The sequence below is a fragment of the Ailuropoda melanoleuca genome, chromosome 4 (genome assembly GCF_002007445.2).
Source record: "Ailuropoda melanoleuca isolate Jingjing chromosome 4, ASM200744v2, whole genome shotgun sequence".
NCBI classification, from domain to species: domain Eukaryota; kingdom Metazoa; phylum Chordata; class Mammalia; order Carnivora; family Ursidae; genus Ailuropoda; species Ailuropoda melanoleuca.
In genome coordinates, this window is record NC_048221.1 from 18,701,719 (window position 1) to 18,720,898 (window position 19,180).

At 61.0% G+C, this 19,180-nt stretch overlaps 3 protein-coding genes across 9 annotated transcripts; 2 read left to right on the forward strand and 1 right to left on the reverse strand.

The window, feature by feature from the left end:
* The first annotated feature begins 20 nt into the window (after positions 1-20).
* Positions 21-9,152, forward strand: SEMA3B (semaphorin 3B). Of its 3 annotated transcripts, XM_034658365.1 has the most exons (19): positions 232-609; positions 1,527-1,747; positions 2,020-2,206; positions 2,919-3,076; positions 3,242-3,304; positions 3,712-3,831; positions 3,911-4,004; positions 4,178-4,297; positions 5,161-5,306; positions 5,398-5,509; positions 5,626-5,695; positions 5,772-5,916; positions 6,233-6,452; positions 6,709-6,800; positions 6,887-6,928; positions 7,168-7,325; positions 7,424-7,479; positions 7,569-7,708; positions 8,186-9,152. In XM_034658365.1, exons 3-19 carry the CDS (start codon positions 2,098-2,100, stop codon positions 8,585-8,587), a joined length of 2,247 nt encoding a protein of 748 aa, XP_034514256.1. In that variant the 5' UTR covers positions 232-609; positions 1,527-1,747; positions 2,020-2,097; the 3' UTR covers positions 8,588-9,152. The 3 variants fall into 3 exon arrangements, with proteins under 3 accessions (XP_034514255.1, XP_034514256.1, XP_034514257.1); XM_034658364.1 differs by lacking the exons at positions 232-609; positions 1,527-1,747 and adding an exon at positions 21-115; XM_034658366.1 differs by lacking the exon at positions 1,527-1,747.
* Positions 9,153-9,462: 310 nt separating this feature from the next.
* Positions 9,463-13,211, forward strand: LSMEM2 (leucine rich single-pass membrane protein 2). Of its 3 annotated transcripts, none has more exons than XM_034658372.1 (4): positions 9,463-10,376; positions 12,490-12,603; positions 12,697-12,882; positions 13,056-13,211. In XM_034658372.1, the coding sequence occupies exons 1-4, from the start codon at positions 10,355-10,357 to the stop codon at positions 13,187-13,189; spliced, it is 456 nt and encodes a 151-aa protein (XP_034514263.1). In that variant the 5' UTR covers positions 9,463-10,354; the 3' UTR covers positions 13,190-13,211. The 3 variants fall into 3 exon arrangements, with proteins under 3 accessions (XP_034514263.1, XP_011224919.3, XP_034514262.1); XM_011226617.3 differs by having other exon boundaries at positions 10,287-10,376; positions 12,493-12,603; XM_034658371.1 differs by lacking the exon at positions 9,463-10,376 and having other exon boundaries at positions 12,199-12,603.
* A 480-nt stretch (positions 13,212-13,691) lies between these two features.
* Positions 13,692-18,910, reverse strand: IFRD2 (interferon related developmental regulator 2). Of its 3 annotated transcripts, XM_019801044.2 has the most exons (12): positions 18,611-18,904; positions 16,563-16,682; positions 16,393-16,477; positions 16,160-16,284; positions 15,917-16,074; positions 15,704-15,754; positions 15,439-15,617; positions 15,248-15,353; positions 14,786-14,923; positions 14,573-14,701; positions 14,394-14,489; positions 13,692-14,229 (listed from the first exon to the last, which is right to left on the reverse strand). In XM_019801044.2, the coding sequence occupies exons 1-12, from the start codon at positions 18,666-18,668 to the stop codon at positions 14,149-14,151; spliced, it is 1,326 nt and encodes a 441-aa protein (XP_019656603.1). In that variant the 5' UTR covers positions 18,669-18,904; the 3' UTR covers positions 13,692-14,148. The 3 variants fall into 3 exon arrangements, with proteins under 3 accessions (XP_019656603.1, XP_034514258.1, XP_019656604.1); XM_034658367.1 differs by lacking the exon at positions 15,704-15,754 and having other exon boundaries at positions 18,611-18,910; XM_019801045.2 differs by lacking the exon at positions 15,248-15,353 and having other exon boundaries at positions 18,611-18,910.
* Between the last annotated feature and the right edge of the window lie 270 nt (positions 18,911-19,180).

The following is a 19,180-nucleotide window of genomic DNA, read 5'->3' on the forward strand; positions in this document are numbered from 1 at the left end:
GGGAGTGGGCGGCATCAGACCTCCAGCTGAGAGCCTCTTCCCCGGCCAGGCAACCCTCCCCTGCCAGCTGAGGCCCTCACTACCCGCCTCCAGCTCTCCAGCTGTGTAGGGACAGGTGAGGAACAGCCCCCTGGACCTGCGGGTCCTTCTGCCCGCTTCACAGAGCCGTCAGGGGCTGGGGGGGGCCGGGGGGGGGCTAGGGCTTCTTCCTCCTTCGCCTTGACTGGCCGCTCTACTTCTGGACCGGACCTCTATTGGGTGCGCCCTATTGCCCTGAGGCCTGACGGGGAGGGGTCGCCCCTCCCTTGTGCCTGCTCCACTCTGGCCCGGCCACCAACTCCGCTGGCCCGGGCTGCCTGCCTGGTCACCCGATCCGCCCCGTAAAGTTGACGGCGCGTGGGGCGGCGGCCGGCTTGGTGGAGGCGGGGGCTGCTCCTTAAAGGAGCCGTCAGAGGGTGCTCTGTGGTCCCCAGGCTTCTCCCCTTCTCCGGGGCGAGCCGGGGCTGGGGTGGAGAGGCGCTGCCGCTGGAGTTCTGGTGGAGTGTGGGAAGGCAGCCAGTGTTCTGTGGCATCGCAGACCTCACAGGCTCAGAAGAGGCAGTGGCAAGTGTCAGTGGAGGGACGGCGGGAGGTGGGAGTCCTAGCCTGGGACGGGTCTGGGAGCTGCGGAACTGGGCAGGGGCTTGGGGGGAGCGATCTGGAACGTGCCTTGGCAGTTGTGCCCCTTGCTTGAGGGCGCCCCAGGACCTTGCCCCATGCCAGGGCTCCCGTGCCCAGCACCTGCCCAGCCAGCTGCGGGAAGGACGATGGGCAGTGCAACCAGAGCCTGGCCCCACGGAAGGGCTCCAGGGGAAGGGCTGTGGCGCAGAGGTGGAGGGGCTCAAAGATGGGGATACCTGAGGGTGAAGGCAGGGGAGGGAGAGGCGCCGAGGTGGCGGAGGCTCAGAGAGGGGTGGGCAGCTCACCTGAAGTGGGGGTGAGAGGCTGCCTGAGACCCTTGGCTCTCCCCCGACTTGATTCCTCTTGGTTCTGAAGTCGGAGCTCACAGAATTTCTGCATAACCAGCCCCTTCCAGGCTCGGGTGGGGAGAGAGAGGTCAAGCTCGAAGCTGGGGCTGCTCGGCTTCCCCAGGGGTGCAGGCCCTGGGGCTCCTGGACAGACCTCTTCCTCTGAGGAGTGGCTTCCAGGCGCGTCTCAGAGTTGAAGGCAGTGATTGTCGCTGCAGTTGTGTTTGCTCACCTGCGTGTCCAGAGAGACGCATACACTGGTGGGTGCGCACACATTCACACATGCACTCGTGTAGACACACATGTACACACGTATGCAACGCGCATGCCATGTGCCTACACGTGTAATACACGCTGTCACAGACATGGACACGTCTGTCTGCATACACCACACACACACACACACACACACACACACACGATGCAGATACACAGAGGGACCCTCAGAAACGCACACTCACAGGCGCACACACCATTGGCTCCAGCTCCAGCCCCAAAGGTGCCTTTGTTTCTCTGTAGGCCCCTGGGTGCTCAGCCACCTCCAGAGCCTGACCCCTCCTGGCGCTCTCACGCCCAGGACTGGCTTGTTTTGCTCAGTGCACTTGGCGCCCTCTGAAATCACTGCGCTGATCTGAGTCCTTGTTGGCATTCTGCCCCCTCCTGCATGGGGACCTTGTCTGTGTCCCCCAGTGTCCCAGGCTGGCATGAAGTAGGCACACAGAGTTTGTGAATTAATGCCTGTGAGTGTGATTACAGGGGGGGGGGGCTCCTGCGGAGGGTGACGTGGTGGGGCGGGCGCCTGCCAGTGTGGGGGTGACCCCGAGGGTGTGCCCAGCGTGGGTGTGTCTGTGATTGTGGCCAGGCAGGGCACACTCTGAGGGAGGGGAGAGCTCGGAAGTGGAATGCGACCCCCCAGCCTCTCTCCCCTAGGGGCTGTAATCTGATCCCTGGGGACTCCCCCCCCCACCCCAGCCTCCCGCCCTCGTCCTTGCTGCAGCTCCTTCTCTTCCAGATCCTGGGGCAGAGTCCAGGGCGGCTCAAGGCTCCTCCACACGCGCCTGCTGAACCCTGAGCACCCTGAGCCACAAGGATGGGGCGGGCCGGGGCCGCCGCCATGATCCCAGGCCTGGCCCTGCTCTGGGCAGCAGTGCTGGGGGAAGCTAGCCCCAGCCCCCCACGCCTTCGGCTCTCCTTCCAAGGTAGGTGCACCTGGCAGGCAGGAGGGCTTGGCTCAGGGTGGGCAGGAGAGGGGCCTAGTGTGGGTAGGGGGCACTGCGTTTGCTGTTGCCCTGTGCCACGGGCCCAGGTTTGGGGGCACTCTCAGGCCATCTCCAGTTAACCCTGTCCTGGCCTCAGCTCCCAAACTTCCCGTGCACATTCTCCTCTTGCTTTCCCAGGAAGACCCCTTCCGTTCCCATGGCAACAGATCCTGCCTGTGTCCCATCCACGACCCACCCTCAGGGAAGCTGAGGTGTGGGGGCCACTGGAGCCCCCTTCCCACACCCCCTGCACAGGAGGGCGGTCACTGGTCCCTAGGCAGTGAGCACTGGCTGGGGGCAGAGTGGCAGAGAACCCTCAGCCTGATTTTGGGGTTGGGGTTCTGGCTTTCCTGACATGCTCAGCCTCCCCCAGCACCCTGGTCTCCCAGTGCGCTTGCCTACAGACACTGCTTGTCCAAGCATGCCCGAGGAGTTCAACCTGCTTTCCCCTTGGGGGGTGCTGCACTGCCCACTGTGGAAGCTTCACACATGGGTGGGCCTTTCTTCACGAGTGTAAACTCACACACGTGTAAACTCACATGTGTGGGGGCCAGGGCACGTGTACAACCATGACATGTGAGAGAGACAGACAGGGTCTGGGGGAAGCTTCCAGCATCGATGGCCGATCTTCAGTGGCGTCCCTACCCTGCAGAGCTCCAGGCCCGGCACGGTCTCAGGAGCTTCAGGCTGGAGAGGACCTGCTGTTACGACGCTTTGCTGGTGGATGAGGAAAGAGGACGCCTGTTTGTGGGCGCCGAGAACCACGTGGCCTCCCTCAGCCTGGACAACATCAGCAAGCGGGCCAAGAAGGTGCCAGGGACTCCCAGCCTCGGCGCTTCCCAGGGAAAGAGCCCCAGGACCCCACTCCAGACTGCTTAGAGAGACCCAGGGGGACGGGCCCCCTGAGCGGATACCCTCTGCACAGAGACCGTGCGAAGGCCCTGACCTGTGTCCCCTTCCCCCACCTCCTTGCAGCTGGCCTGGCCGGCCCCCGTGGAATGGCGAGAGGAGTGCAACTGGGCGGGGAAGGACATTGGTGTGAGTGCTGGCTGCCCGGGGTGGGAGTGGGGAGGCCAGCCCCTCACTTTACAGACAGACAGCAGCGCTAAGACAGAGGCCTGCCTGTTCCGGCCGGGATGGGGCCAGGGGGTCGAGGTGGCTGAAGTTTGGACGTAGTGACTCAGGGTGGAGGCTCCTGGGATTCTTCTTGGGGGCCTCTGAGTCATAGGGGACAATACAGGCCTATGCTTTTCCACGCACCCCTTCTGGTGAGAGGTGGGCTGGGCTGGTCACCAAGGGCACGCAGGTCGCCTCAGCCCATGTTGGTGCTTGCCTGGACTGATGCAGAAGAGAGGAGGGGGTGAGGTGCCACTGGTGAGCTGGGACCCCTTAAGGCTGCCTCCCTGGGGGAGGCCTCATTGTCCCTGCCCCTGCCCGCCCACTAGACTGAGTGCATGAACTTCGTGAAGTTGCTACACGCCTACAACCGCACGCACCTGCTGGCCTGCGGCACAGGGGCCTTCCACCCGACCTGTGCATTTGTGGAGGTGGGCCACCGGCTGGAGGTAAGGCCAGATCTGCACAGAGAGGGAGGCTGGGGGGTGAAGAAGGGCCTGGAAGTGACAACTGCCCCCTGCCTTCCAGGAGCCCATCCTCCGGCTGGACCTTCGAAGGCTAGAGGACGGCAAGGGCAAGAGTCCTTATGACCCGAGGCATCGGGCTGCCTCCGTGCTGGTGGGTGAGTCTGAAGGCTAGGGCCCCTCAGAGACTCTAGACCTTTCTGAGACCCTCAGGGATCGCCATGGCCTCACTGACTCTCAAGGAGCTCCCAGAGCTCTCCAAGCACCCCCCACCCCCCACTCCCCACCAAGAGCCTTCAGATTGGCTGAGCAGCCCTCCCCCTATCTGCAGGAGAAGAACTATACTCGGGGGTGGCTGCAGACCTCATGGGCCGGGACTTCACCATCTTCCGCAGCCTGGGCCAGCGTCCAAGTCTCCGAACAGAACCACACGACTCCCGCTGGCTCAATGGTGAAAGGCTGGTGGGGCTTTTGGGAGGGGGCCCTCATCACCGACAGGGTAGGTGCCGAGTAAGGCCCATAATGGAGGTGAGCACTGGGAGCAGCCGGGGCTCCCCGTGTACCTACCGTGCGTCTAGCCCTGTGCCAGGCACTGGGGTTGCGGGGCCGACCAGGCCTGTGGCCCGCGCCCTCTTTGAGTTCACAGAACTCAGCACAAATGTATCGTAAGATCGGTTCCAATGGCCACGAGACTGGTGCGTACACAGACAGAAAGGGAACAGGAGCCCAGGTGGCAGAGCGAGAAAGGAAGCCACTCCGCTGATGGGGGGCGGTGCGGGGGGAGCTGATTCCCAAAGCACAGCAGGATGGAGGGAAAGAACAACTAGAGCAAAGAATCCGGGGCAGGCACAAACCAAGGAACAGACCCACGAGAGGAGAAAAGGATAAGGGGTCTGCACTGTCAGGGGCCAAGTCATTTGTTCTAAGAGTGAGGGAACCGAGCAGAGTGTTCACAGCAGGAATGGGGGCATCTGCTTCCTGCTCCAGAGGAAGATTCGTGAGTGAATGTACAACTGATCCCCATCTCCCTCCTCTCTTGGCCCACCGGCCTGGGGAGCTGTCAGGGGTGAGGGGAGAGGCTTGCTGTCCAGGAAGTCTCGGTCTCTGCTGCCCTCTTGTGGCTGCTTCTTGACTCACAGGCCCTGATCCTGCGGATCCTGTCCGCTTGCAGGGCCATCCCAATGAACTTGGTCCTAGAGACTGGGTGCTCGGATGCTGCCCCGCAGTCTTCCAGGGGCACCAGAGGAAGGAGAGAGTGTGGGTCTCATGAGTGCAGGGCTAGGACCTTGCTGACTCCACACCTCCTGCTGCTAGAGCCCAAGTTCGTCAAGGTCTTTTGGATCCCGGAGAGCGAGAATCCCGACGATGACAAGATCTACTTCTTCTTCCGTGAGTCGGCCGTGGAGGCTGCACCGGCGCTGGGACGCCTGTCTGTGTCCCGTGTTGGCCAGATCTGTCGGGTGAGGAGTCCCTGGGCCATATCCGGTGACCAGGCCCCTGCCCTTTGGCCTGTCTGGGCCTCCCCCTCATGCCCTCTGATTGACCCCACAGAATGACGTGGGTGGCCAGCGCAGCCTGGTCAACAAGTGGACCACGTTCCTGAAGGCGCGTCTGGTGTGCTCCGTGCCCGGTGTCGAGGGTGACACGCACTTCGACCAGCTCCGTGAGTGCCAGGCGTGGAGGATGGAGTTGGGGAGAGGGAGGGCAGGGGCCCAGACCCAGGAGCCGGGCCGCCCGGAGGGCTGTGTGCCCTCCCCCAACTAGGCCCCTTCCCCACAGAGGATGTGTTCCTGCTGTCCTTGAGGGACCGCTGGAGCCCGCTGCTCTATGCCGTCTTCTCCACATCCAGGTGAGGGGCGGGAGGTAGCGGGAGGGGCCGGCCTGGCTCTGCGGGGCCCTCACTCTGCTCACCGCTTCGCCTACAGCACCATCTTCCAAGGCTCTGCAGTGTGCGTGTACAGCATGAACGATGTGCGTCGTGCCTTCCTGGGGCCCTTTGCACACAAGGAAGGGCCCCTGCACCAGTGGGTGTCTTATCAGGGCCGTGTCCCCTACCCCCGGCCAGGCATGGTGCGTAGCCCCAGGATTCCCACCGCGACCCACTTAAAGTCTCAGGGGTGGAGTACTTGGCCTGGGATTTTCTTGGTGAACGTGCTTTCTTCCTCTTGTTATGGGTGGATAAACATCACCTTCATCACACAGGGCTTCTAGAAGGAAGGCCACATTTCCCCCTCCCACGGGCAAGGCTGGGTCTTCTCTCTGCAGATTCCCAGGGCAAGGCTCTGTCCGTTAGCACCCCCACACACTCCCAGTCCCTAGAGGTCTCTTGTGGGCCCACCAGACCCTCACACCCACATCCCTGTCGCGCCTCCTCCCCATCGCCCAGTGCCCCAGCAAGACCTTTGGCACCTTCAGTTCTACCAAGGACTTTCCTGATGACGTCATTCAATTTGCCCGGAACCACCCCCTCATGTACAATTCGGTCCTGCCCGTGGGTGGGCGCCCTCTCTTCCTGCAAGTGGGTGCCGGGTACACCTTCACCCAGATCACTGCAGACCATGTGGCAGCTGCTGATGGACACTATGACGTCCTCTTCATTGGCACAGGTCAGCGTCCTGCCATGACCACCCGTTAAACCCAGTCTAGACTCTAGCCTGTTCCTGGAAGCTGCCCCTGTCCGATCTCACCTCCACATCTTTGCCTGCGTTATGTCCCCATCTCCTTCTGGATGCTGCTCCTATTGCCCCAGCCCACATTCTTCAGCGACCCAGCCATGCTGAGGGCAAAGGCCTCAGAAGTGAGGAGGCCCCTAGCCCCAGCTATCAGGGAACACAAGGAGTCACTCACTCCTCATCCTTGCAGATGTTGGCACGGTGCTGAAGGTGATCTCGGTCCCCAAGGGCAGCCGGCCTAATGGGGAGGGGCTGCTCTTGGAGGAGCTGCACGTGTTTGAGGTGAGGCCTAGGCTCTCCCCCCCACCCCTGCCTGGAATAACCCCATCCCACTGATCCCTCATCCCAGAACTCCTCCTCCTTCTCAGGACTCAGCTGCTATCACCAGCATGCAGATCTCTTCTAAGAGAGTAAGTGACCAGAAGTCTTGGGGGTAAAAGGGACCCAGTGCGTTCCCCGGGTGCCCCCACCACCACACCTCCCTTGGTAGTTCAAAGCCCCGGGTTTGAGTATAGGTTCTGCCTTCGCTAGACTGCGTGACCTGAGACCTCAGTGTTCCCATCTGTCAAGTGGGGTAAGGGATCTCTGACCCATGGGAGGCGGGCACGGGGCTGCCTTCGGTCAGCCCGGAGCCCCTCGTGCCCCCTAGCACCAGCTGTATGTAGCCTCACGGAGTGCGGTGGCCCAGATCCCCTTGCACCGCTGTGCTGCCCACGGCCGGGCCTGCGCCGAATGCTGCCTGGCGCGTGACCCTTACTGCGCCTGGGACGGGGCCGCGTGCACGCGCTTCCAGCCCAGCGCTAAAAGGTGGGTAGGGGTCAGGGGCGGGCCACCCGGCGTCCTTTGCCACACCTGGCTAAGGGAAGAAGGGCTCATGGAAATACTATGTGTCCCCCCTCCCCCAGGCGGTTTCGGCGGCAAGACGTGAAGAACGGCGACCCCAGTACGCTGTGCTCCGGGGGTGAGTGCCCCAGCTGCCCCCCACTTCTAGGCCTTTGAAGACGCCCCATCCTGCCCTGCGTGAATCTGACAATCCCTTGCCCTCCCCAGACTCGTCCCACCCCACACTGCTGGAACGGAAGGTGTTCGGTGTGGAGGGCGGCAGCGCCTTCCTGGAGTGTGAGCCCCGCTCGCTGCAGGCACGCGTGGAATGGACCTTCCAGCGCGCAGGGGAGGCGGCCCGCAGCCAGGTGAGCCTCCTGCCGCTCGGCTGCTAAACAGGCCCTTTTCCCGCCCCCTACGTCTAGGAGAAGCCCCGCTCTAGCCAATGAGGCCCTCGGCCGGGTCCCACCTCTAGACCAGGTCCGGCCCGGCCTGGTGAGACTCCGCCCAGCCAGGCCCCTAAGTCCCTTTTGGGCCCTTGTCTGCACGCTACATCCTGGTGAGGCTCATTCCGTCTAACTAGACTCCAGACACCCCCTCCCCCATCCGAGAGGAGCCCCGGCCCCCGCCCCGCCCCCCACATCCAGGTGAACCCGCCCCGTACGGGGATCCATTTTTAGACCACCGGTCCGGGTGCACCCAGCCTTCAAATGTGCACCTGCGGGCGCCCCTGTCCTGCTCGCGCTCGGCCGCCGTGGATCCTCGGCCTCTCCCGGCCCGGTCTGGAGCCGAGTTTCCCTGTTCCCGACCCTGACGCCCACGCGTCCCGCTGGCCCGGCCTGCAGGTGGCTGCGGAGGAGCGCGCGGAGCGCATGACGCGGGGGCTGCTGCTGCGCGGGCTGCGGCGCGGGGACTCAGGCGTGTACCTGTGCGCAGCTGTGGAGCAGGGCTTTTCGCAGCCGCTGCGTCGTCTGACGCTACACGTGCTGAGTGCCGCGCAGGCCGAAAGGCTGGCCCGGACCGAGGAGACTGCGCCCGTCGCCCTTCCCGGCCCCAAACTGTGGTACCGGGACTTCCTGCAGCTGGTGGAGCCGGGCGGCGGTGGCGCCAGCTCCCTGCGAATGTGTCGTCTGCAGCCGGAGTCGCGCCCACCGTCTCCCGAGTCGCGGAGGAAGGGCCGAAACCGCCGAAGGCACGCCCCCGAGCCGCGCGCTGAGCGGGGGCCGCGCAGCGCCGCGCACTGGTGATGCGGCCGGCAGCGCTGGGTGCGGGGAAGCCGACTCCAGGCAGGAGCGGGAGGACAGACCCGGGGGGATGCATGGCTAGGGGGCCGGCACACTGGTCCCTGGCCGATGGAGACACCGACCGACCGACAGGCCCTGGCCGAGGGGCTGCCTCGCCGGCTTATTTATTAACAAAGGATAACCCTTGAATGTAGCCCTGGGAGGGGCGGCCCAGGCCAGGCACAGGCACAGGGTCCTGCTGGTCGTGAGGAGGCAGAGAAGCAGGGCTCCAGAGCAACGACCTGGGCGGAGGAGGTGCCCGGAGTGCCCACCCCAGGGGAAGGACCTCCTCCCTGGGCAATAAGCAGAAAGCTGTGAACAGGCTGAGCGGGTGGGGGTGGGGCAGGCTGACTGTACTAATGCAATAAACACTTTATCAGCTGAAGCTGGAATGGCCCCAGCACACAGCCACTGGTGCTGGGTCTTGCCGTGCGGCCTTGGGCGACTTCCTCGTGGTCTCAAGACCTCGGTTTCTGCTAGGGATGCTGTGGTGAGGATTAAAGATGGTTTCCATGTGACTGAGTGGATTCTGTGGGGCCTTCGGGGGTTCTACCGACATACACAGTGTATTCTGAATAATAGGATTTCTTGGCTGTATGGTACGAAGAAAATGAAATTTGGTGATGTGTAAAATCACGTGAGAAAGCATCATTGAGCTAAACGACAGGGGGCCAGCCATGGGAGTATCTGGGGGCAGAACAGTCTAGGCAGGAGCAGCCAGTGCAAAGGCCCTGAGACGGAAACAAGGTTGCTGTGTGTGAGGAACATCAAGGAGGCCAGTGATACAGTGAAGCGATGGATTTGGGATGTTTTAAGGAGGCAGAGCCCATTGTCTTGCTTTGTCCCAGTTGCGAGGGGGGCCTCAGGTGTCCAATAGCAGAGGGTGGGCCCTAAGCTCGGCCACTTCCTCCCTTCAAGGGTAAGTGGTACCTCAGAAATCGTGTGACTTGTATACCCTTGTGGGGAGAGGAGGAAGGATCAAAACTGTATTGTGCTAAGTGCTTCTGACATGTGGCTGTATTTCCATTCTCACGTGCCCCGTGCCAGGAATCATTGTCATTCCTGTTTTACAGATGAGAAAATGGAGGCCAGAGGAGGCATTCCCTCACCCAAGCTTGTAAACTTATTAATAGAAATCCCAATCTTCAATCTAAGTTTGCACACTGACCAACATGAGTGCCTGTGTGTATAGGTGTGTCAGAGCCCTTGTGGCCTGGGTTCCAGTCATCTGTCACCCGAATCCCTGGGGCCAGCTGGTCATACAGGGGTAGGTGCTTGTCCATTTGCTTGGAGTAGAGATGACCCAGCTTTTAGTAGGGGTCTGTGGGGGTGGAGAGGCACAGGGCTCCTTAAGGTCTCAGCTGCCATGTGGGGCATTGCTGGAGGTGAGCATGAGGCAGCCTGTCTGGATAAAGACATCAAGGCCTGTGCATATATGGGGGTGCCAGGATTCCCCAGGGAAGACCCTGGGCACTTCCATTAGTGGAGGTGTGCTCTTGTCTGGGCTCCTTCACCAGCTAGATAGTCTGGGCTGGCCCATGTGGGTCACTCCACCCATTCCCATGGCTGAGAGCTGCCCCCTCTAAATATAGCCCAGTGGGCTGAGCTCAGGCCTATTTTAGGCCAGGCTGGGAGGTGGCTAGCCTTCCCCCCGGCCCCGAGGAGCCACTGCTGCCTTCATCCTGTCCTGCTACCGGGTGTTACTATCAGCTCAACTGCCCACCACCTGCCATGCCTGAGGAGACCCAAGAAGGTAGGAGGGGATTATGAGGGAGGGCAAGGCCCCAGTCCTGTGACCCTGTGAATCATGGAGCAACCCTGCCCCATCCCACTGACCTCACTTCCTTGACTAGTCATCAATCACCATGTTGCAGCTTGAGTAAAGGGCCCCTGCCCCACACACACCACCGTGCATGGGGGAAAGGGCTTACCACGTCTGGAACCCCAGGAGACAGGCCTTACCTGTCTCTTCTTCTAAGGGCGGCGGGGGGAGATTGGGGGGAGCTACCTAGTCAACTACAGGCTGTGCCCAAGTGGGTGTGGGCAGGACAGACGCTGGGCCAGTTGGGCTCTTCATTCAGGGAGGAAGCTGGGATCTGGGCAGGCAGTGGTTCCAGGAAGCATTAGGGCATGTGGCCCAGAGACTGGGAGTGGACAGAACTCTGGCCTCCTCCAACTTGGGCTAAATGGACCCAACCATTAGCTGGTTGGGATCCCCTGGCCTGGCTCGACTGATAGCTAGTGAAGACTTTGGGTCCACTCACCTACCTGCCCCACTGCACGCAAGTGCAGAGGTTCAGAGGGCCCAGAACAGGGACGCCCAGCTGCTCCACGCTCCAGCTTGGCCCAGTGGGTCAGCTCCCTTATCACATTTTCACCATTTCAACTGGATGGGGGGCGCCCAGCCCCCAGTAGTGGTGGGGGATGTTTGCCTCCTGTTGGGGTTCTAACAACGATGTTTACCATGCTCTTCCTGGGAATGAACAGAATTCGAGTTCAACTTAGAAAGGGGAAGGGGTCCCCGGATGGCTCAGTGCTTTAAGCGGCCAACTCTGGATTTCTGCTCAGGTCATGATCTCCGGGCGGGCGGTGAGACTGGGCCCTGTGTCAGCTCTGTGCTCAGCCGGGAGTCACAGCCTGACCGAGATTCTCAATCCAATCACCCTTGCCCCTAACAGGAGGCACTCCCTCAATGCTCCCTCTCTTTTGTTATCTAGCATGCAGATGGGTATCTGGAGGTTTAAGGGGCCAAAAAAAAAAAAAAAAAAAAGTAAAAGTAGTAAAGTGTAATTTTTAGAAATCACAGAATACTTTTGATGGGTCTAAAAATTTAAAAAATCACAAGAAAAGTAGAGAGACCCCAGTGACTAAGTGGGCAGAGGATGGGAATGCATAGAAGGTACTCCAGGCAAAGAAACCCAACTGAAGAGGTCAAAGGCCTTTCCTCATCTCCCAGTTTGGCAAACGTATACGTACACATATGTATGTACGTATATAATTTTTTTCCGAATGAAAAGGCCTAATGGTGGTGATGTGCCCCTTTGGGGGCTATGGACAATCATTCTGGAGGACAGTTTGATGATGGCTGAGAAAAAGCCCCTGCTCTTTAAGCCAGTGATTTTGCTTCCAGGAATCTGTCCTTAGTAATGATTAAGAAATTGGGAAAAACCTTCATACTCACTGATGCATGTCCTTCCCTAGGGGTTATTCACTTCTGAAGGGAACTGGAAACAACCTAAATGCCCAGGCAGCCTCCAAGGGAAGCCTCAGAAGCACGTAGAACAGCTTGTTAACAAAGGCAGGTCTCCTGTTACTATGTTGAGTGAGAACAGCAGGGTTCACAGAGGCACAGCTGAATCACAGATCTCGCTGAGTCCCTTCAAGCAGAGCTAAGGCCGCAAGGGACAAGCAGCACCCAGCCAGGAAGGGGCTGCTTCTGCTGGGGATTCGAAGGTGCCAGACACTGGGTCTGGCCTGATGGCTAACTCGCAGGGTCTGCAGGGAAAACTGGTAGCAGAAGAGGCAGGGATGTATTTCACGCACCGTGGGTTTAGTCCTCCCAGGCTGGTAAACTCCCTAGGCAGGAGCAGGCAGAGGAATGCCTGAAAGTCCTTGCGGTGCTTGGGAGGAAACGTAGTGAGCAAGTCAAATGCACCGTCTGCTACTGCGGGTGGTAACAGGCCCACGGGTTTCTGAGGTCATCCTGGCTCTAAACCAAGGGTCATTCCTGAGTTGGGTTTTAGGGCATTTGGAGCCAACGTCCCTTTGTCCTTTCCCATCTTCTCTGAGCCCCTGCTGCTGCTGGAAGCCACCTGAAGAAGGCAGGGGGGTGACCTGCTGGCTGAATCAGCCCTGCACTGTCCCAGCAGACACCGTGGCACTGACACTGAGCCCCAGGAGCAGGGTGCCACTGGCCCCCAACCACGTACAGGAGGTGCACCTGCACCGGGTGGAGTCCATCAGCGACCTGCACAGCGGAGGTGACGGGGGCAGGGCAGCGGGACTGACGTGCTGGGAGAGGGGAGGAAGGCAGGTACAACCCCTACCCTCCTGATGTCCTGTTTACCCCACAGGTTCACTGCGCCCCTACCTGGCCGAGGAGGTGCAGCCATGGGACGAGCTACTGGGCATCCTGCCCCCGTCACTGTGTGCCCAGGCTGGCTGCGGGCCCGTGCAAGGCAGGGCGGGCTTCCTGTTGCTGCTGGCACTGCTGGTGCTCACCTGCCTGGCCCTCGCCATCCTGGCCGTCTACCTGAGCGGTACTGACGCACCGTAGGGGAACCAAGTGGGAACTGAGGGCGAGCAGCTGGGACCCGAAGGCCCTTCTGCACAGTGGGAGGGAGCAGCTGCCGAGGCTGTGGCAGCAAAGGGTCGGGAGCTGTGGGGTGGCACGTGGTCTGATAACCCCCCATTCCCGCCTGCCTGTCCACAGTGCTGCAGAGTGAATCCCTCCGCATGCTGGCACACACACTGCGCACCCAGGAGGAGACGCTACTCAGACTCCGGCTTGCCAGCCTCAGCCAGCTGCGGAGGCTCAACTCCAGTGAGGCCCAAGCACCCAGCTGAGACACCACTTGGACCTGGGGCTTGAGTGTATGTGTGGGGGGGTGGGAATAAAGTGGCCAAAGCAGGTTTCTCCTTACCCACTGCTCCACACGACTTCCTTGGTGAGGTTTTTGTACAAGAGTCTGACCTGACCCCACAGCTACCTGCCTCTCCTGTCTTCAGGCCAGGCCCGGCCAGGTTTTCTGGTGCCAAGGCCCTGCTTTGGGTGGCCCAAGGTCAGAGCAAGCGACACCGGCCTCCTGGCTCCTTCTGTGGCCTGTCAGCAGTCTTTGGCTTCCCCCAGACAGCAGGTCCAGAGTCTAGAAATAGCTGGCCCCACCCCAGTTGCCCAAACTCTGCCAGGCCTCCCAGCGGGGGTCCAGCCTCGGCACAAAGACAGGCAGAGCTCTGAGTGTGGGGAGGAGGGCCACCTGAGGAGATGGTCTGGGAGGGCAAAGGTAAGACGGAGATGCAGGGAGAACCAGGGAGTGGTGGATGGGAGGGCAGGCAGAAACACCCAGAGTTAAGGGCTGCAGAATGCTGAGCATTCAGTTTAATTTTCTCTAATAATCTTTAAAAATCAGCATACAGACCCATTCCAAGTAGCCTCACGTCCCCACCTGTTCTGGCGCCACTTGTGCAGATGCCATTCCCCTCAAGGAAGCACGTCATCCCAGAGGAGCAGGGCCCGAGAAAGGAGAGAGGGGGACAGCCCTCCTACCGTGTGCCCCGCAGCTCTGGGACAAGCACACATCTGGCCGGGCCTGAGACAGGGCAGGGAGAGGCCACAGCGCTGTGTGCGGGGGTAAGGGGCCAGGATCCCGAGCGCCTTGGCCTCCAGCCCCCACCCCCATGTCTGTTTTTGGTTATGTCATTAAAAAAATAAAGCGACAATTCTTGGCAGGGACCAGTTGTTGCAGTGTCTTCTGTTAAAAACACAGGCACGCGTGTGGACAGTCTCCTCCTCAGCCGGCCTCGCCTCAGAGGATGTCTGCCCGCTTGTCCCGCACGCGGCTGCGCGCCTTGGTCCGCGCTCTGAAGGCTGCAGCGTTGTACAAGTGCTGGAACGGGGCGGGGAGGCGTGAGGCTCTGGTGAGCCGGGGAAGGGGGAGGCCTGGGCCCTTTCCTCCAGCCCCTGCAGAGCTCCGGGCCTCGAGGCCATGGGAACGGGGGGTGGGGTGGGGTGGGGGGAATGGGGGAGAGAAAGGTGCCCGAGGGTGCAAACCTTCTCAAAACGTGATATCTTGCAGGCCTTCAGGGCAGTGGCATCCAGCACCAGCACCGGGCCCAGGCCAAAGATGTCACGGAGTAGCTCATTGTTCTGGGGGACAAATGGGCAGCGAGCTCAGGCTGGTCCTAAAGAGCCAAGCTGGCTGGGTACCCCCTCCCCATCCATCTTCCCACCTGGAGGTGGTGGTGCATGCCTGATCCCAGCACGTCCTTGAAGGCGGCATAGACACGGCGCCGAGCCCAGCTGTCCACATAGAGCACCTCGAGGCCGAAGCGGATGGATTCTTCCTCACACTCACCGCCCTGCAGCGTAGAGGGGCCCACAGACCAGGCTTGGCGGCTGTGTCCAGGGAGCACTCTCACCAGGACACACGTTCTCACACGTACCTCAACGAAGTGCAACACGGCGCGGAAGGTAGAGCGCTGACGCCGGCGGTCAGCCTTGGCACGGTACTTGTTGCTGTCGGTGGCCAGGGTCCGCAGGGCGCCGCAGAGGGCCTCCATGTCCTCGTACAGAAAATCCTCCTGCAGTGGCAGCAACGCAGGGTGTGTGAGCTGAAGCCCGGGCTCTACAGGCTCTCAACCCGGGGTTGCCCAAACCCTTCCTCTCACAGAAGTGGTTTCCTCCTCTGCCTGGCCCCCTGAATCCCTTCCTGGCCCTGACCTGGGCCAGACACCCCTGCTCAGAGCCCCCACCGCAGCACCCAGCGTCTGAGTCTGTTGTTAGGGCTACCTCCCCACCGTCATGACCCAAGGCTGCCCTATCTTCTGCGGTATCCCCTGCATCCAGCCTAGTGTGGACAGCTGGTGTCAGGAGGCCCCCTCCCTTCCCGTCCCCCCCCCTCACACCTCAAGGTCCCGGGCAAGCTCAAAGAGCAGTGCGATGGTCTCGCCGGCCGCGATTCGCAGGTTCACGCTCTCGCTGGACAAGAGCTGGGGCAGCCGGGGCAGCTGCCTGGGGAAGGGGCAGGCTGAGCTACGTGTGGGCTGGGGGCCTTGTCGCCTTTCCCCTCCCACTCGCAGCTAGCAGTGGCTCTTACCTGTCCAGGATGTGGCTGATGTGGGTGCTGGGGCAGACGGTGAGGAGCAACGCCCAGGCCTGCAGGGCAGCGCAGAGCAGGCCATGCAGGCTGGCGGGGACCACGGGGGCTGTGGAGCCACCCATTCCACAGGACCGGCTGAAAACGCTTTCCAAGCAGCTGAGGCAAGACACCAGGTCCTACGGACACAGGGAGCCAGTGGGAATGGCTCAGGGACAGAGCTAGGGCCTACGTGCTCTATTACCTGTGCCCAGAGGCCACTTACCTGGACATCGGCAGCAGCCACATAGCACCCCAAGCCAAGAGCAGAAGCGCACTGTGGGAAGGGGGGCAAAGCCATGCCACGGTCAGATAGTGAGCCTGGGTTCCCGGCCATAGGGCTCACCCTCAGAGTAGGGGAGCCTGAAGGCAGGTGGAACCCACCTCTCTGCTTTGGGACTAGGGGAGGGAAGGGTGTCACAAAGCCTGAAACACTCACGTGGAGCCGGGCAGCAGGGCTAGCTGTGCCATCACTGAGCACAGAGACCAGGAAGGGCTGCAGGCTGTGAAAGAGCTCCTCACCCTTGGGTCCAGGGCCCAGCTGCACACAGAGCAGGCCTAGCACGGCAGCGGCCAGCGCCTGTTCCTCGCCCTTCCCTGCAGGAATGCTTTCCGGTCAGCCCATACAGCAAGGGTCAATACCCAGCCAGTTCAGGTCTCCCATGAGCCCCCAGGGCCCAACCTTTCTTGAGGCACTTTTCCAAGGCATCAGCCAGGGTGAGGCGGCGCTCCAGCAAGAAGTCGGGGAGTAGGCGGGATGCCAGGGCCAGGCGAAGGCTCTCAAGAGCACCCTGCCGGGTCTTGGCACTGGGGGGGATGAAGAGAGGGGACCTTGTGGGCCAGCCCTACTGGGTCACACTTGGCATGGGCTGAGCAGGGACACGGGTGTGGGGGTTGGCTGGCGGTCAGGGGTACCTCTTATCTGTGAGGCAGTCCACATGCTCCTTCAACTTCTCCTCAAGGTCTTCCTGCTGGCCCTGCTCATCCACGGCATCCCCCCCTGCAAGGCCAGCTGGTCAGCCCTGCGTCTCACCCTACCCCAGGGAATCCCCACAGAGTCCCTGCCAAACTCCCACCGCTCTCACCGAGGCTGTCCTCTGCCGCGGTGCTAAGAAGACTGGGGCATTCACTGGTGGTGCTGCGGGCCTCACTGATGGCCTCATCCTCGCTCGAACCTGAGTCAGCTTGGGTACTGCTCCGGGCACCTGGGGAGGGTCAAACACATTTGTGGCCGCACCTGGCCTGCCTCCACTGATGAGTGATGGCTGGGGGGTACCTCACCCGACCTCATGACCCCACAAGAATAGAATCCTGCCCCTCTCAGAGATGAGAAAACAGAGACTGAGGTGGGAAGCACCAGGGCTGATGCAGGGGACACTGAGCCAGGAAGGAGGAGAAAGGGAATGAGGTCCATCAGCTGGAGAACATCAGGCACGAGGCCCAGCCTAGGAAAACCTGGCAGGCTTACAGCCTCCCTGAGGCTAAAGCCTGTTTTAAGGAGGAGACTAAGAGCCTGGTAGAGGCAGAAGGGGCTGCACAGGCCCCACCTAGGCCTGCGGCTGAGCCTGGAGTGGGGGCATTTCCAGGCAAATCCTAGGGGAGCTCAGCCACTAGCCCAGATTATGCCTAAAAATGGACAGGGCAAAGGTCAGGGGCTTAATTATAGGACCTGTTCATATAGAATATATACAGATAGATACAGGGTACAAATTCCAGCTCCATATCTTAAAAAGGGTGTAACCAAGTCAAATGCCTAGCCTTTACCCCATCAATTTCTTCATCCGCAAAACACAGATGCTAAAGGGCTCTTTTGGTATAGCGAGTGAAGACAATAACTAAACAAACAACTAGTTATGGTTCTTCTGTGGACCAACATCACCTATCTGCCCTGGGGCAGAAGCCCAGCTCCTAGTGGACTGTGGGTGGCTGCCCCAGGCTTCAAGCAAACTCTTGTGTGCTCCCCTTCGACCATACCAAGCCTTCAGCCCTGGGTGAATGGACACAAAGTACTCTTCTGAACCTGGGAAATGCAGAAAGTGGAGTGGCCCCTGACCGCATGAGTCCTTGAAGATAGGTAAACACAGGAGAATGTCAGGGTCAGCAAAATGTACACTCCTGTGTGTGGGTTCTGCTCAGGGCCAGGGGCTGACTTTGGCAAGGGCAGGTGCTGTAGCAGAGCCCCAGATGGGTTCTGGTCACCAGGCTGGTCCTACTTCTCAGGAACTAAATACTCCATGTGCCTGCTGGAAAAGTCCAGCACGCATGCAGGCCTCTGCTCACCTCCTCACTTACTACCCTAACCAGCCAAAGCAGCCCAGCCTCCCTCATTTGCTCCCTCCAGATGCCAGGCCTTTGCACAAGTTTTTCCCTCTGCACGGTGCTCTCTTTTTCACCTCAGGATTCACCCAGAAGCCCCTCCAGGATTCCTTGGTTCCTAAGTCTGGGGTTGACACCATTTAATGAACTTGTCCCCCAGCACCAGTCCTTCTGGAATATCGCTACCCTCTTAAGATATCCCCACACCCAAGTCCTATTAGGGTTGCGGCCAGGTCTGAGCCATGCCTAGCAGGAACCCCATTCCTGCAAAGTAAACATATGTGTTTACTGCACCAAGACACACTCCTGTTCGAAGCTGATAAGTCTCACGGCTGCCTCAGGCTCCAGGGTACTACCCAACCCTCTCGTGCCAGGCCCACCAAAGCTGGAATCCTGCAACTTCCCCATCGCCGCCCCCCTCGGTACCCCCCACCCCCGCAGGCTAGGCCTCCCAGCAATTTCCTAGCCCAGTCCAGGAAAGCACCAGAGAGTGGCGAGGGGTCAGGCTTCCTGCTCTGTCCAGCGGTTTGTCCACCACAGGAGGCAACTGGGGTGGTGCGGCAATGGGGGAAACTAAGGCGGGGAGGCGCCCACCGGTTTAGGTCCGGCAACGCGAGCTCCTGAGCCGCAAGCAGTGCGCTCAAGTTGGACACCCACGTGGCCGCTGCCTCCTGGGGCACGTGCTGGCCGCTGGGGAGTTGCGGAACGCAGCACCAGGTTGGTCTAGGCAGGAGTTTCCACCCAAGACCCTCCGGGACACCGACGGGAAAGCCACGCAGGACCCCCGCTCGCTGTTCATTAGCTCCTCCCCACTTACCCGCTCCGCGGCGCTGGCCGCCCTTGCGGGGCGCGCTGCCCTTACGGGCGCGGGGCATGCCGGGAATCAGTAGCGCGGGCGCGCGGAGGGCGCGGGGTCAGGGACCCGGCGGGCGAGGGCTCCAGACCGGCAAGACGCCGGCCGGTGGGCTAAGCTGAGACTTGGGCAGACGACGGGAGCCACACGCCACACGCGACACCATCTTCGCGAGGCGCCCCGCCCTGCCAAACGGGTCGGGGCGCCCCGCCCTGCTAAACGGGTGGCCGGGAAGGCGAGTTCTTGGCCATTGGGTTCAGGCCCACATCCACGCGGCCGAAACTACTAGTCCCAGGGGGCTGTGCGCGCAGATGACCGCCGGCCGGCTGGGCGCAAGGCACCTCGGGAATTGTAGTCTACTCCCGAGACACAAAAGCCCACGACGCTCTAGCTGAACTATGCACCCACAATGCCCTGCGTACACCCTCCCCCCACCTCCCGTGCCCAGGTGCATCCAGGCACAGTTGTTAACTCTTGAAGCTGCCGCCTTGGAGCAGCCTACCACGGCGGGAAGGATAGGCATTTCTTGGCACT

Coding starts and splice junctions, on each gene's coding strand:
- SEMA3B (XM_034658364.1), top strand. CDS start 2,098: ATGGGGCGGGCCGGGGCCGCCGCCATGATCCCAGGCCTGGCCCTGCTC. Junction 6,801..6,886: donor AGGAGCTGCACGTGTTTGAG/GTGAGGCCTAGG, acceptor CCTCCTTCTCAG/GACTCAGCTGCTATCACCAG. Junction 6,929..7,167: donor TGCAGATCTCTTCTAAGAGA/GTAAGTGACCAG, acceptor CGTGCCCCCTAG/CACCAGCTGTATGTAGCCTC.
- LSMEM2 (XM_034658371.1), top strand. CDS start 12,273: ATGCACCGTCTGCTACTGCGGGTGGTAACAGGCCCACGGGTTTCTGAG. Junction 12,604..12,696: donor CAGCGACCTGCACAGCGGAG/GTGACGGGGGCA, acceptor TTTACCCCACAG/GTTCACTGCGCCCCTACCTG. Junction 12,883..13,055: donor CCTGGCCGTCTACCTGAGCG/GTACTGACGCAC, acceptor GCCTGTCCACAG/TGCTGCAGAGTGAATCCCTC.
- IFRD2 (XM_019801044.2), bottom strand. CDS start 18,668: ATGCCCCGCGCCCGTAAGGGCAGCGCGCCCCGCAAGGGCGGCCAGCGC. Junction 16,478..16,562: donor CGCGGCAGAGGACAGCCTCG/GTGAGAGCGGTG, acceptor CTGGCCTTGCAG/GGGGGGATGCCGTGGATGAG. Junction 14,924..15,247: donor AGCTTGCCCGGGACCTTGAG/GTGTGAGGGGGG, acceptor CTGCCACTGCAG/GAGGATTTTCTGTACGAGGA.